General features: G+C 43.9%; 1 protein-coding gene across 3 annotated transcripts in view; it reads left to right on the forward strand.

The window, feature by feature from the left end:
* The window catches only part of tbc1d4 (TBC1 domain family, member 4), a 318,014-nt gene that overhangs the window by 224,860 nt on the left and 78,912 nt on the right, over positions 1-14,242 (forward strand). For all 3 annotated transcript variants that reach the window (XM_072258783.1, XM_072258785.1, XM_072258784.1), the window contains exons 9-10: positions 4,706-4,783; positions 6,373-6,611. In XM_072258783.1, the coding sequence (XP_072114884.1) occupies positions 4,706-4,783; positions 6,373-6,611 (317 nt within the window). The remainder of the gene's footprint in view (positions 1-4,705; positions 4,784-6,372; positions 6,612-14,242) is intronic.

The following is a 14,242-nucleotide window of genomic DNA, read 5'->3' on the forward strand; positions in this document are numbered from 1 at the left end:
GCTGAAGAGATTGTGGAGGCGTTAATAATGATTTTTCAATAATCACTAGATTCATGAATAGTTCCTGAGGACTGGGAAATTACAAATGACACTCCACTCTTTAAGAAGGGAAAGAGGCAAAAGAAAGGAAATTAAAGGCCAGTTATCTGGCTTCAGTGGTTGGAAAGATGTTGGAGAGTCTATTATTAAGCATGAGTTTTCAGGGTACGGACGCACATGATAAAAATGGCCAAAGTCAGCATGGTTTCCTTAAGGGGAAATCTTGCCTGAAAATCTGTTGGAATTACTTGAGGAAATAACAATTAGGATAGACAAAGAAGAGTCGGTGGATGTTGTTTACTTGGATTTTTAGAGGCCTTTGACAAGCTCCTGCATATAGACATAGGCATAGACATACTTTATTGATCTCGAGGGAAATTGAGTTTCATTACAGCTGCACCATCCAAGAATAGAGCATAAATATAGAAATACAAAAACCACAAACAATCAAACAACAATATGCAAACTATGCCAGATGGAAATAAGTCCAGGACCAGCCTATTGGCTTAGGGTGTCTGACCCTCCACGGGACGAGCTGCAAAGTTCGATGGCCACAGGCAGGAACAACCTTCCATGACGCCCAGTGTTGTATCTCAGTGGAATATGGCCGGAGTCCAACAGCAAAAAGTTCAATATCTGGGCTACAAACACATTCCTCGATCGTAATATGAGCAGGATTGCACCATCCGTTGTTAACCAGAACAGCAAGCTCCCAACTCCTTTACGCTTACCGCTGTCAGTGCACTTCCGGTCAGCCCGAACGGTCTGGAAGCCCTCCATGGAAAAGTTTTGGTCGGGTATGTCCACATGCAGTCCAAGTGGAGAACTCCTCTTCTCCAAAAGTCTCTGTTGTCTTGACCCGGTCCTCTCTTCTCACCTTTTTGATCCCCCTCTGCATCCTCTGTGTGTTTTCCTCCAGTCTTCAGCTGGGGTGTCTGCCGCCTTAATAAGTTAAGAGCCCATGATATTACTGGAAAGTTACTAGCATGGATAAAGCATTGGCTGACTGGCAGGAGGTAAAGAATGGGAATAAATGTTGCCTTTTCTGGTTGGCTATCAGTGACTAGTGTTGTGCCACATGGGTCAGTGTTAGGAACACTTCTTTTCACATTGTATGTCAGTGATTTGAATGATGAAATTGCTGGCTTTGTGGCCTCATTTGCAGATGATATGAAGATAGGTGGAAGGGCAGGTTGTATTGAGGAAGCAGGGTGTCTGCTAAAGGACTTAAACTGATTGGGGGAATGAGCAAAGAAATAGCAGATGGAATAATATGTAGAGAAGTGTATGATTATGCACTTTGGCAGAAGTAATAAAGGACTGGACTATTTTGTAAATGGGAGAAAATTCAAAAATCAGAAGTGCAGCAGGACTTGGGAGTCCTTGTGCAGGATTCCCTAAAGGTTAACTTGCAAGTTGAGTTAGTGGTAAGGAAGGAAAATGTAAAGTTAGCATTCATTTTGAGAGGACTAGAATGCAAAAGCAAGGATGTAATGCTGATGCTTTATAGGGCATTGGTCAGACCTCTGTTGGAGTGTTGTGAGCAGTTTTAGCCCGTTATCTAAGAAAGGATGCATTAACATTGGGGAGAGTGCAGAGGAGGTTCACGAGAATGGTTATGGTGATGAAAGGGTTAACACGAGGAGCCTTTTCCTTGGCTTTAATATAATCCTTAACTTTCTTTGTCAGCCACGGTTGCTTACCCCTGCAATTTGAGAACTTCTTCCTCTGTGGAACCTATCTATCCTGCGCCTTGTGAACTATTCCCAGAAACTTCAGCCACCTCTGCTCTGCCGTCATCCTCACCGGTATCCTCCTCCATTCCACCTAGGCAAGCTCCTCTCTCGTGCCTCTGTAACTCCCTTTATTCCATTGCAATACTGATACATGTGAGTTATGCTTCTCCTTCTCAAATTGCAGTATGATTCAATCATATTATGATCACTGCCTCTAATGGTTCCTTTATGTTAAGCTCCCTAATAAGATTGTTTTATTACACAAAACCCAATGCCCTGAGATAGCCTTTCCCCAAGTAGGCTCAAGCACAAGCTGCTCTAAAAAGCCATCTTGTAGGCTTTCAACAAATTCTCTCCTGCGATCTGACACCAACCTGATTTTCCCAGTCTCTTTACATATTGAAGTCCCCAATTACAATTGTGTCATTACCCTTATTACATGCTCCCTTTGCAATCTTACAATTGTGTCATTACCCTTATTACATGCTCCCTTTGCAATCTTACAATTGTGTCATTACCCTTATTACATGCTCCCTTTGCAATCTCAACCTCATATCATGGCTACTCTTTGGAGGCCTATACTGTATATGATTCCCATTATGTTTTTTTTACCCTTGCAGTTTCTTATCTCCACTCACAATGATTCAACATTCCCTGACACTATGTCACCTATTTCTAAAGATGTAATTGCATCTTTTACCAACAGAACCACACCACCGCCTATGCCTTCCTGCCTGTCCTTTCAATACAAAGTATATCCTTTGATGTTAAGCTCCCAATTATGGCCTTCTTTCAGCCATGACTCAGTGCTGCCCACAACGTCATACCAACCAATCTCTAATTGCGCCACTAGTTCATCCACCTTATTCCAAATGCTACGAGCAGTTTAAATACAGCACCTACAGTCCTACGTTCTTCGCTGTTTTGAATTTTGCCTCTGGGGTACAACTTAATTCTTTGCTCTCCCTACATTTGTACCCAATCATTGGCTTCTCCTTCCTTACATTCATGTTACCCCCATCATTTACTTGTAAACCTGCTGGCTCATCCTCAGCGCTATGGTACTGATCCCCATCCTCCTGCCATATTAATTTAAACCACTCCCAACAGCTCTAGGAAATCTGCCTCTAAGAATATTGGTCCTCCTTGATACACAAGACAATAATAAACCAATACCAGTACCCTTCTATTCACCCCCTTCCTGTGCAGTCAGCTGTGCAGATGTCCGCAGTTTTCCAGTTCATGAGCCCTGCACATTCCTAAATTTCATTAATTCATTCTTTTAAGGTCATAAACTCTTAAACACTTTCCCTAATCCGTACCCTCCAAATATCTGGACCTGCCTCTCGTTTTTTTTACATTACCTTACTTTCCATTTTTCTATTTTCTATTTATGATTTATAATTTAATTGTTTAATATTTACTAATTTTACTATTTTTAATATTTAATATTTGTAATCCAGGGAGCGGGAAGCACAGAATCAAATATCGCTGTGATGATTGTACGTTCTAGTATCACTTGTTTGGCGACAATAAAGTATAAAGTAATCATCGCTATTTCTCATTCTCTTTCACGATTTAAAGTTCTCTTTATAATCAATGTCTTTGGCCATCCAGACAATTTGTATGTCTTGGTTGAATATCATTCCTGTGAAAAAACCTGGGATGTTTCATGATATCCAAAGTGCAACAGAAATTCTCCTATTTCCTATTCTAGTTTAGACCTGAATGCAGGTGGGGAAAATAGAATTCTCCCTTTTGTCAGAGAGTTGATGGAAGTTGTCTGTTGGCCACTAAACTTTATAGTGGACAGTGCTTTAAGATTCTTTCCTTGATTACAGTGCACAATGGTTCTGTACAGGGGTGGAATCCATTATGTGCCACTGGGACTGCACATGGTGAGTGTGGTGAGAGATTTGTCTTGCATGGAACTACCTCCATGGAGGGTGGCCACAATTGACAGTGATGCTCATGTGGGTGTTTTGTTCTTTATTGATAGTATCCTCACGATTCTGAAGCGGCCTTTTTTCCCTCCAAAGGTGCTTAGTGCAGGGTGAAGGGAGGGAGCCGCAGAAGAGTCATTGTCAAATTCAATGTCGAAGTCTAGATTGACGACATATGCACAGGTGTAATGGAAAACTTAGGCAACATCACAGGCATTCACAAGAAAAGCATAAATTATACACAATTTTTACAAGAATGAGTCACAATAGGAACATGAAAGAAAACAAAGTCCATTATAGTATGAAGAGATTATGGTGTTGATGTACGGAGGTAGTGATTAGGGTTGTGCAGGCTGATTAAAGAAGCAAATCATTGAAGGGATGTAGCTGTTCACCTGATTTCTGAATAGACATTGAACCCGTGAACAGTACTACACTACATTTTTATTTGTTTCTTGCATTGCTTAACTATTTAATATATAGATACTTAAAGTAATTCAGTTTCTTCTCAATATTATTATGTATGGTACTGCTGCCGCTAAATTAACAAATTTCACGACATATGCCAGTGATAGTAAACCTGATTCTGATTGAACCTGGCGGCGTGGGACTTCTGGCTTCTGTCCCTTCGGCCTGACGTTAGTTGCAAGAAGATAATGTGACCCTTGTGGCAGGGATAGTGGGGTTGAACTGGTGATTAAAATGGGGGTTATAAAAGTAAGGAACAGAACCAGCTGAAGATAAACTGTGGCTATTGAGCCTGGAACCCATATATAGTGAGTAAAATGTTCCTTGCCCTCGAAACAATGTTTTTCTTTCCCAGGCATTACTGATATTGACACAAATTTATACAGATTCTTGCTGCCAGAAACGTTGACAATACACATCAGGTGGTTATCTCTCTTCAAGCAATGTCACTTTGGTAAGTAACTAGTAGACTCCGTACGAGCAATCTAGATAATTCTCCTCTTAATGTTTTCATTTTAGGGAGCCAAGATGCGGGGCCGATTAGGGAGCATGGACAGCTTTGAACGTAGCAACAGCTTGGCATCAGATGCATCTAGGGTGAGTCCTGGTGTCAGTACATCCTTCTCATTTCCACCCCTCCCTTCCATTCCTCATTCCTTCCCTTTCTCTCACTTTCTGCAATCTTTCCCTTCCTTGCCTCTCTACAGCTGCTCTCCTTTCTTCTCAATCTCTCACATTCTACCCCTTCTTTCTCCATTTTTCTCCCTCTACCCTTCTCCATCTACCTTTTTGTCTCTCCCTCAACCTTTCTTTCTCTCACTCTCTCTTTCGCACACACTTTCTTGTCTTCCCTGTCTCCCTTCTTTATCTTCAATTATCTTTTGCCATTGTTCTTCAGCTCCCTTTCTTTCAACCCCTCTCTCTATCTTCTCTCTTTCTCCTCCTGCCATTTCTCTCTCCTTCACTCATTCGTTCCCTTTCTCTCTCTCCTCTAACTCTCTTCCCTCCATCCCACTCAGTGTCTCTCTCATCCTCTCTTGCTCTCTCCCACTCTATTTCACTCTCTGGTTCTCTCTCTCACACCTCTCTTACTGTCTTTCGCTCTTTCTCCATCAGCCTCTCCCTCACCCTTTCACTCTGTCTCTCTCACACACCTCTTCTCTCCCTCTCCTCTGTCCCTCCCACTTTCTCTGTATTCCCCATGCCCCTCTCTTGCTCTCTCCCTTCTCTTTCCCTCTCTCATACAAACACACACCCTCTCCTTCTCCTTTCCATTTCTCTTCTCTCTGCCGTTCTTCCTCCTCATTTCACTCTTCTCTCTCTTTCTCTCTCTACTCTCTCTTTCGTCTCTCTCTCCCTCCCTCCTCCCTCCTTCCCTCCCTCCCTCCTCTGTTCCTCCCTCCCCATCCTTCCCTCCCCCTCTCTCTCCCCTCCTTTCTCTCCTCCCCTTCTCTCTCTTTACCCCCCTCTCCCCTTTCTCTCACCCTCTGTCTCTCCCTCCTCTCTCTCCCCCTCTCTGTCCCCTCCCCCCTCTCTCCCCTTTCTCTCACCCTCTGTCTCTCCCTCCTCTCTCTCCCCCTCTCTGTCCCCTCTCTCCCCTCTCTCCCCTTTCTCTCACCCTCTCTCTCCCCATCTCTCTCCCCCCTCTCTCTCTCCCCCCGCTCTCTCCCCCCTCTCCCCTCCCCTTCTCTCTCCCTCCCTCTCTCTCTCTATCTCTCTCCCTCCCTCCCTCCCTCCCTCCACTACTTTGACCGGGGTGGACCAGTGACGCTTTCAAACCACTCACTCTAGTTCGGATACTTTCCATGAAGCAGGAAGTTAGCAGCTGATATCCAGGGGAAGTGCTGCAGAAGCAGTTCCAGCCTCAAGGATAGCTTTCAAAACACCCTGTGTAGTTTCTTACCAGCAAAAGAGAGGGGTGGAAGCCTTGTTCCACTGATCACTTAATGCAGAATACTTGAAATTTTAAGTTACTTATCAGCAGTTTGCAGCAATATTGGTAAATCTTCACTGGATTAAGAGCAGCAGGATACAGGAGCTGGTGAGATAGCACAAATTAGCATACAATAGGCGCTGGGGAGTCCGCTGACAGATTTACGGAGTTTTTGTACTGTTGTCTGCTCCTCAGAGCAGGCCGTGTCATTACTCTCTCTCTCTCCCTGACTCGCTGTGGTGATTCTGTGCAGGACGGTTCCCCAGGGGAGTCCCCTCCTGGTTCTCCACCAGTCAGCCCCCGGGCATCCCCTCTCTCATCGCTGGGCCAGGCCTTCGCAGAGCAGGACTCTGACTCGCCCCTCTTCCGCCGGCGGGCACACACATTCAGCCACCCACCGTCGAGCAAGCGGAGGATCAGCTTTCCCAATGAGAAGCCGCACCACAGCAGGACACCCATCGTTCGCCAGCAGTCGGAGATATTGCAGAGCAGGTAGGAAGACCGTGCGTGCCAGCAGGGGGTGGTGAGGCTCTGCTTTTGGGTCATGACGATGTATGGAATATTGATTCTGTGCAGGACTATAGAATCATAGAATCTATTTAACATGCAAGACCAATCAGCCTTATCTTTTCAGTCCTGTACTACTTCGATGTACCTAGGTTTGGAGTGATCTATCTGGATCGCATGCAAGCAGAAGTGTTTATCTGTATCTAGATGCTCGTGACAACAGTAAATCAATTACCCTTTTCCCAAAATCCTGCAAATTATTTTTCTGAAATCTCTGATGCCTGCCTTAAGAACAGAGGTTTGCGGATCAACACTTGTCTCCGATAAAAATGTTGTCTTCAAATATCTTCCTGCATTGTTGCTTTGTTTTGTGGAATTGTTTATCTTGAGAGCTACAGTGATGATGGTCTTTTCTTAAGCCTACATTGGCTTCGTGGTGACTGAAACAACTCCAGCAATCAGATCATTCTGATATGTCTATCCACGGCCTCCGCTACTGTCTAGATGAAGCCACACTCAGGTTGAAGGAACAACACCTTATATTCCGTCTGGGTAGCCTCCAACCTGATGGCATGAACATTGACTTCTCTAACTTCTGTTAATACCCCTCCTCCTGTTCTTACCCCATCCCTTATTTATTTATTCCCCCCCCCTTTTTTTTCTCTCTGTCCCTCTCACAATAACTCCTTGCCTGCTCTCCATCTTCCTCTGGTGCTCCCCTCCCCCATTCTTTCTCCTTCGGCCTCCCATCCCATGATCCTCTCCCTTCTCAAGCCTTGTATCCCTTTTGCCAATCAAATTTCCAGCTCTTAGCTCTATCTCTCCCCCCCCCATCTTCTCCTATCATTTCAGATCTCCCCCTTCCCCTCCCACTTTCAAATCTCTTACTATCTCTTCTTTCAGTTAGTCCTGACGAAGAGTCTCGGCCCGAAACGTCACCTGTGCTTCTTCCTATAGATGATGTCTTGCCTGCTGCGTTCCACCAGCATTTTGTGTATGTTGCTTGAATTTCCAGCATCTGCAGATTTCCTCGTGTTTGCGTTTTTAAATCAGATCAGGTTAATTGTCACTGACATATGTTGTGATTTTTTTTGTGTTTTATGGCAGCAGTGCAGTTCAGGACATTAAAAAATTACTATAGGTTACTGAATCAGAATCAGGTTTAATATCACCAGCATATGTCATGAAATTTGTTGTCTTTGTGGCAGTGGTACAGTGCAATCCATAATAATAGAGAAAAACTGTGTATTACAGTAAATATATATATATGTTAAAATACTGCAAAAAAAAAAGAAATGAAAAGTGGTGAAGTGGTGTTCATGGGTTCAATGTCTATTCAGAAATCAGATGGCAGAGTGGAAGAAGAGGTTCCTGAATCACCTTCAGGCTTCTGTACTTCTTTCTTGATGGTAACAATGAGAAGAGGGCCTGTCCTGGGTGGTATGGGCCCTTAGTGCTGGACGCCGCCTTTTCAGGCACGGCTCCTTGAAGATCTCTTGGGTACAACGGAATCTAGTGCCCATGATGGAGATGACCTAATTTTAATAAGGAAATGGATGGATGGATAGATATATTCATTCATTCGTTAATTGTGTGAAAGAAGAATAGAGTAGTGGTGTTCATGGGTTCATGGAAAATTCTGAAATCTGATGGCAGAGAGGAAGAAGCTGTGCCTAAAACGTTGGGTGTGGGTCTTCTGGCTCCTGTACCTGCTCCCTTAGGTAATTTCAATACGATACCGTTACCAAATGAGAACAGCAGCTGTTAAGTGAAAAAAGCTAAAAATTAAAAGTTTATGGGAATTAGTTTATGTATATACAAACTATATCAGAAGTGGTAACCCTCATAAGGCAATTCTAAGCCTCATCTGGACACCATTCCATCTTATTCCTTGATTCTTTCCCACTGTGTTAGACTCAAGTCGTTCTTTGCATGAGCTTGCAGGAATATTGCAAGCTTCTTGTACTGTGTATTCAGTAACCCGGTAAGTTGCTGATAATATTAATAACTGTGTGAAAGGCCGAGTGCCTATCTGTCACACACCTTGCATGCTCACTGTCAATCTTTGCAAAGGCATGAAAACGATCTTCTGGGATTTTGGAAGGAAGCCCAACAGTGGCACGGAGACTTAAACTTACTTACAACAACAATTACATTCTGACCTCAGCAGTTTTATAGCAGTCCCGCCTGACTAGAATAGCCCAGAGGTAACTTTAAAAAAATGACTCAGTAAATAGAATGTGCCGTGTTTTAGACCTGTGATGCTTCAGCAGATTGGCTAATAGCTATTGAGTGTTGTTCTTAAGTGATAAATATTAACCCAGGTAACCAACAAGACGAAAAGAAAATTTGCAAATAGAGCATGCTAGCCAGAATTCAATTGAGTTATATGGGACCATTGTGCTAAACTCCAGATATGATTCTGCATTCATGCAAAATAACAGTAAGACTTCAACTGGTCTCTATTAATTGTCTCAACTCATGAGGAAAAGTTTGCTCTCGCACTGCTTCTAATGTAGCTGGAAGCTAACTCTCAATATTAGTTGCTGTGGTTTAGATGCAAGAGAAGTTGAGCCTTTTCCTTAGTGATTGTTTATAAGGCTTTATTTCATAAGGAACAGTGGAACATTACAGATATGTCACATGACATCTGTCAAGTGTTCTTACAGTGAAACTGCTTTCTCTACAGATAAGGCAAAAGCTTACTGACTAACTCAGTTTTGTCTTTGAATCTCATGTCTGTAGAACAGATTTCCAATCGCATAATTTTTCATGGAAACTGAATGGTCATGTGTTTTTAATTTCTCTTTGAATGCTTAAAGGTTTTATTAATTTTGCAATGCTATTGTGCGCTAAACTAAAATAGAATCAATGAATAGCAAATAAAGAAGCAATTATTTTGATGGTTAAATTCCACCTTAATATATCTTGGTGGCCCATTCAATGGTAATGTTTTTTATTGAACTGTAATTCTTTAAATTTTTTTATCAATAATTTTCTCACTGATGTGGTATTTGTACCGCAAGCTGAAGATAGCAAAGTGAACATTTCCCAAGTTTTACTCACCATTACACTGTGAGACTGGGTGTAGTCAGCTGCGGACTTGTCTGTCATGTAATTTTTGCTCTCTTCTAAGTGTCTTGTGAGTCATTTCTGTGTGATTGACTGGAAACTAGGTTCAGAGCATGGTCAGAGCTGTCTGTTCTTCATTCTGCTTTCTGAAGGGAAATCCAGTAAGTAATTACAAACCACAGCATGGAGATACTAATAAATTATGAAAGATGACTTTTGAACAACGTGCCTTGATCTTTTTTGAACTACCAGGAATCTGTGAATATGGAAAATTGAGAAATGCATGCTGCTTTCAAGCCCTGATACCCTTTGGCTAGCATAGGGAGGGAAAATCAAAAAACAGGCCGTTCCCTGATTGAGCAGTACTAAACCCCGGGGCAGAATTGGCAAAGATCTGCAAAACAGCCCGACTGTGCAACCTCTCAGTCAGAAAGTCATTTAGGAACATCCTAAAAGGGCAGAGAAAATAACCAAAAGGAATTTTTTTGAAGTTTAGAAATACCATGCTAGAGATGCAAACTAGCATGCTTCACATACTTCCAATCTCCTGATTCGTGTTCTGAGCTTGGGAGTGCTAAAGACATAGAATTTTCCCTGAGTGGAAATTCTGAAACAGTTTATTTGCGCATCCATTTAAAAATAAAAAGCATGACCTCTTGACCTTATCCATTGTTTAAGTATAATCTGCAGTTTTTTCATTGTAAGTTATATAAGTATTAATATTAACATTCAAAACATTTCACTGCTTCATAAAAAGTTTTGAAGTCAAAAGCACAAAGGAGCATCAAACAAATCTAATAAGATGCTGAATAAATGCTCCAGAAAGTCATATAATTTGAAAAATTTAACATTTTCAAAAAATAAAAGCCAGAGATTCTGACAGCTTTCACGAAATTGGTTCCATAGATCACTTCAGGGCAGCATGTGATATTACCTTGAATTGGTTTTCAAGAGCGCAATGATCTGACAGACAAGCTGCGGGTGGTAATGATGTTCTGTTAATTATTCACAACACTTCCGCGACAAAGTGACTCTTGGATAGTTATCCCTGCTTAAGCCAGACATGATTTGTTGTCAGCCGAGATGCAGCACGATCTTCAACATGACTATCTTTGTACCTCTCAGCCATGGAGAGTGGAGGACCTCCTGATCTAACTTGACAATGACATTCAAGGTTCCCAGTAGGGTTAATTGGAAGGCGTTCATGAATAGGAAAAAGGACCAATTTTTTTTTTGGCCGAAAGATGTTCAGGCCAACTGCAACATTCTTCACTATCAGAAGTGAGCTCAGTTAAGATAGCAAAGTACAGGCCTCCTAATGTAGATTGATTTTAAAAACACAATATGCTATTTCTCTGGGGTATTCAATATTTCTCAAACTAGAGAACGACAAAGTTTATGCATCTGGTGTACTTGAACAGTGGAGACAAGCTCAAGTGCCAAAAAGTCGCTGATGTCCTTTGGAAATATTTTTGCAATTAGTACACCCCAGTTAGTTATTGATGACCTTGTTACTTGTCTCCTTGCCCACTTTAGAAATCTGGACACATATTCAATGCTGCTGATGGAATTGATGGCTTTGTGGCTACGTTTGCAGATGATATAAAGATAGGTGGAGGGGCAGGTAGTGCTGAGGAAGCAGGGAGCCTGCAGTAGGAACTGTATAGATCAGAAAAATGGGCAAAGAAGTAGCAGATGGAATACAGTGTAGGGAGGAGTATGGTTGTGCACTTTGGCAGGAAGAATAAAGATGTAGATTGCTTTATAAATGGAGAGATTTTAGAATGTAATCTACACATGAACAGAAACCTGATGTGCAAAGTGACTTGGGAGGTCTTGTGCAGGATTCCATAAAGGTTGATTTGCTGATTGAGTTGGTAGTAAGGAAGGCAAATTCACCGATGGCATTCATTTTGAGAGGACTAGAATATAAAAGCAAGGATGTTATGCTGAGGCTTTATAAGGTGTTGGTCAGACCACTTCTGGAGCATTGTGAGCAGTTTAGGGCCCCATGTCTAAGAAAGGATGTGCTGGCATTGGAGAGGGTCCAAAGGAAGTTTACGAGTATGATCCCAGGTATAAAAAGATACATATATGAGGAGTGGTTGATGACTTTGAGCCTGTGCTCATTGGAGTTTAAAAAGATGAGGGGAGGATCACATTGAAGTACGTACAAAATGATAGAGGATCTCAGCACATCAGGTCAGGAAGCATCAAATCTTTCTTCCTTTCCATGGATGCTGCCTGACCGGCTGAGTTTCTCCAGCATTTTGTGTGTGTGTTGCATCTGTAGAATCTCTTGCGTTTAGGGTCTCACTGAGACCTGCTGAATATTTGAATGTATACCTAGATTGGATATGGGGAGGATGTTTCCAATACAAGGAGGGTCTAAGATCCAAGTCTAGAAGGACTTCCCTTTGGAACAGAGATATGGAGGAATTTATTTAGCCAGAGGGTGGTGAATCTGTGGAATTCATTGCCACAGACAACTGTAGAGGCTGAGTCATTGGGTATAATTAAAGTGGAGGTTGATAAGTTCTTGATTAGTAAGGGCATCAAAGGTTACGAGGAGAAGGCAGGAGAATGGAGTTTGAGAGAGAAAATAAATCAGCCATGATCAAATGACAGAGCAGACCTGGTGCTTCTATGTCTTGTGGTTTTGTGGTGAGTGCTTCATTGTGACAAGTACTGCCTTTTGAAAAAGACACCAGGACAAGTATACAGGTATGGGAAAAAATGTAAAGGAAAACAGGGGAGCAAATGTTTATCAATATTGTACATCTCTTAATGAATAGCACTAAACATGGAGAGGGTTGTGTGATCATTTTCATAATATCCATACCGAAACTGGGATGCTGCTGGAGGTGTAGATAGATTCCTCAACCGGTATGGCCGTATCACTGCCAGTGCTGATTTAACCCATGTGCACTGATGAAGTTGGCCACTTCCCGAATGGAATTGCAAATCAGCCCACCCCAGCTTACTCTCACCTCTAAATGGAGCACCGCCAATCCTCCACCACGGATAACACTTCCAAAAGTGCTTGGCTGACACCCTTTGGTTGTTAAAAATTCAGTTGAAGTGCAGACCTGTACTTTGCTATCAGATGTTTAAGCTCAAGATGCCCCATGAAGCAAATATTGGGCATCCAAGCAAGCATCGTGTCTTTCGTGCTATTTTGACTGCAGTCCATTCCATTGCAGCTGGATTAGAAACTGCTGTTAAAATTCTGACTCTGGGAGACTCCAACCATGGGGCATTTCCCTCCCTGAATTAACAAAAACCATTTCTTTTCATCCCAGAATCATAAAAATGGGAAGCATACAGGCCATAATACTGAAAGCTAACATAATCTCTTAAGATTGTCCTTGAGTCACCTGGAATGAAGGACAAAATCCCTCTGCTCTGTGCATCATTGGTGTCTCTGAAAATATCACTATTGAAAAAAATAATTTGGATGTCTATTAAGAAGATTTTCAATGAAGGCTGCTTAAGTGATTGTGGTCGGGCGGTGTGGTTGTGGTTGGGTGGTGTGGTTGTGGTCGTGTCGGGTGGTGTGATTGTGGTCGGGTCAGGCAGTGTGGTCGGGTTGGGTGGTGTGGTTGTGGTTGGGTCGGGTGGTGTGATTGCGGTCGGGCGGTGTGGTTGTGGTCGGGTGGTGTGATTGTGGTCGAGTGGTGTGATTGTGGTCAGGTGGTGTGGTCGGGTTGGGCGGTGTGGTTGTGGTTGGGCGGTGTGGTCGGGTTGGGTGGTGTGGTTGTGGTCGGGTCAGGCGGTGTGGTCGGGTTGGGTGGTGTGGTTGTGGTTGGGTCGGGTGGTGTGATTGCGGTCGGACGGTGTGGTTGTGGTCGGGCGGTGTGATTGTGGTTGGGCGGCGTGGTTGTTGGGCGGTGTGGTTGTGGTCGGGTCGGGTGGTGTGGTTGGGTCGGGTGGTGTGGTTGTGGTCGGGTCAGGCGGTGTGGTCGGGTTGGGCGGTGTGGTTGTGGTCGGGTCAGGTGGTGTGGTCGGGTGGTGTGGTCGGGTTGGATGGTGTGGTTGTGGTCGGGTCAGGCGGTGTGATTGTGGTCAGGCGGTGTGGTCGGGTTGGGCGGTGTGGTTGTGGTTGGGCAGTGTAGTCGGGTCGGGTGGTGTGGTTGTGGTCGGGTCGGGTGGTGTGGTTGTAGTCGGGTGGTGTGGTTGTGGTTGTGGTCGGGTCAGGCGGTGTGGTCGGGTTGGATGGTGTGGTTGTGGTCGGGTCAGGTGGTGTGATTGTGGTCGGGTGGTGTCGGGTTGGATGGTGTGGTTGTGGTCGGGTCGGGTGGTGTGATTGCGGTCGGGCGGTGTGGTTGTGGTCGGGTTGGGTGGTGTGGTTGTGGTCGGGTCGGGTGGTGTGATTGCGGTCGGGTGGTGTGGTTGTGGTCGGGTCAGGCGGTGTGGTCGGGTCGGGTGGTGTGTTTGTGGTCGGGCGGTGTGGTTGTGGTCGGGTTGGGTGGTGTGATTGCGGTCGGGCGGTGTGGTTGTGGTCGGGCGGTGTGATTGTGGTTGGGCGGCGTGACTGTGGTCAG

Source organism: Mobula birostris, chromosome 5 (genome assembly GCF_030028105.1).
Source record: "Mobula birostris isolate sMobBir1 chromosome 5, sMobBir1.hap1, whole genome shotgun sequence".
NCBI lineage: Eukaryota > Metazoa > Chordata > Chondrichthyes > Myliobatiformes > Myliobatidae > Mobula > Mobula birostris.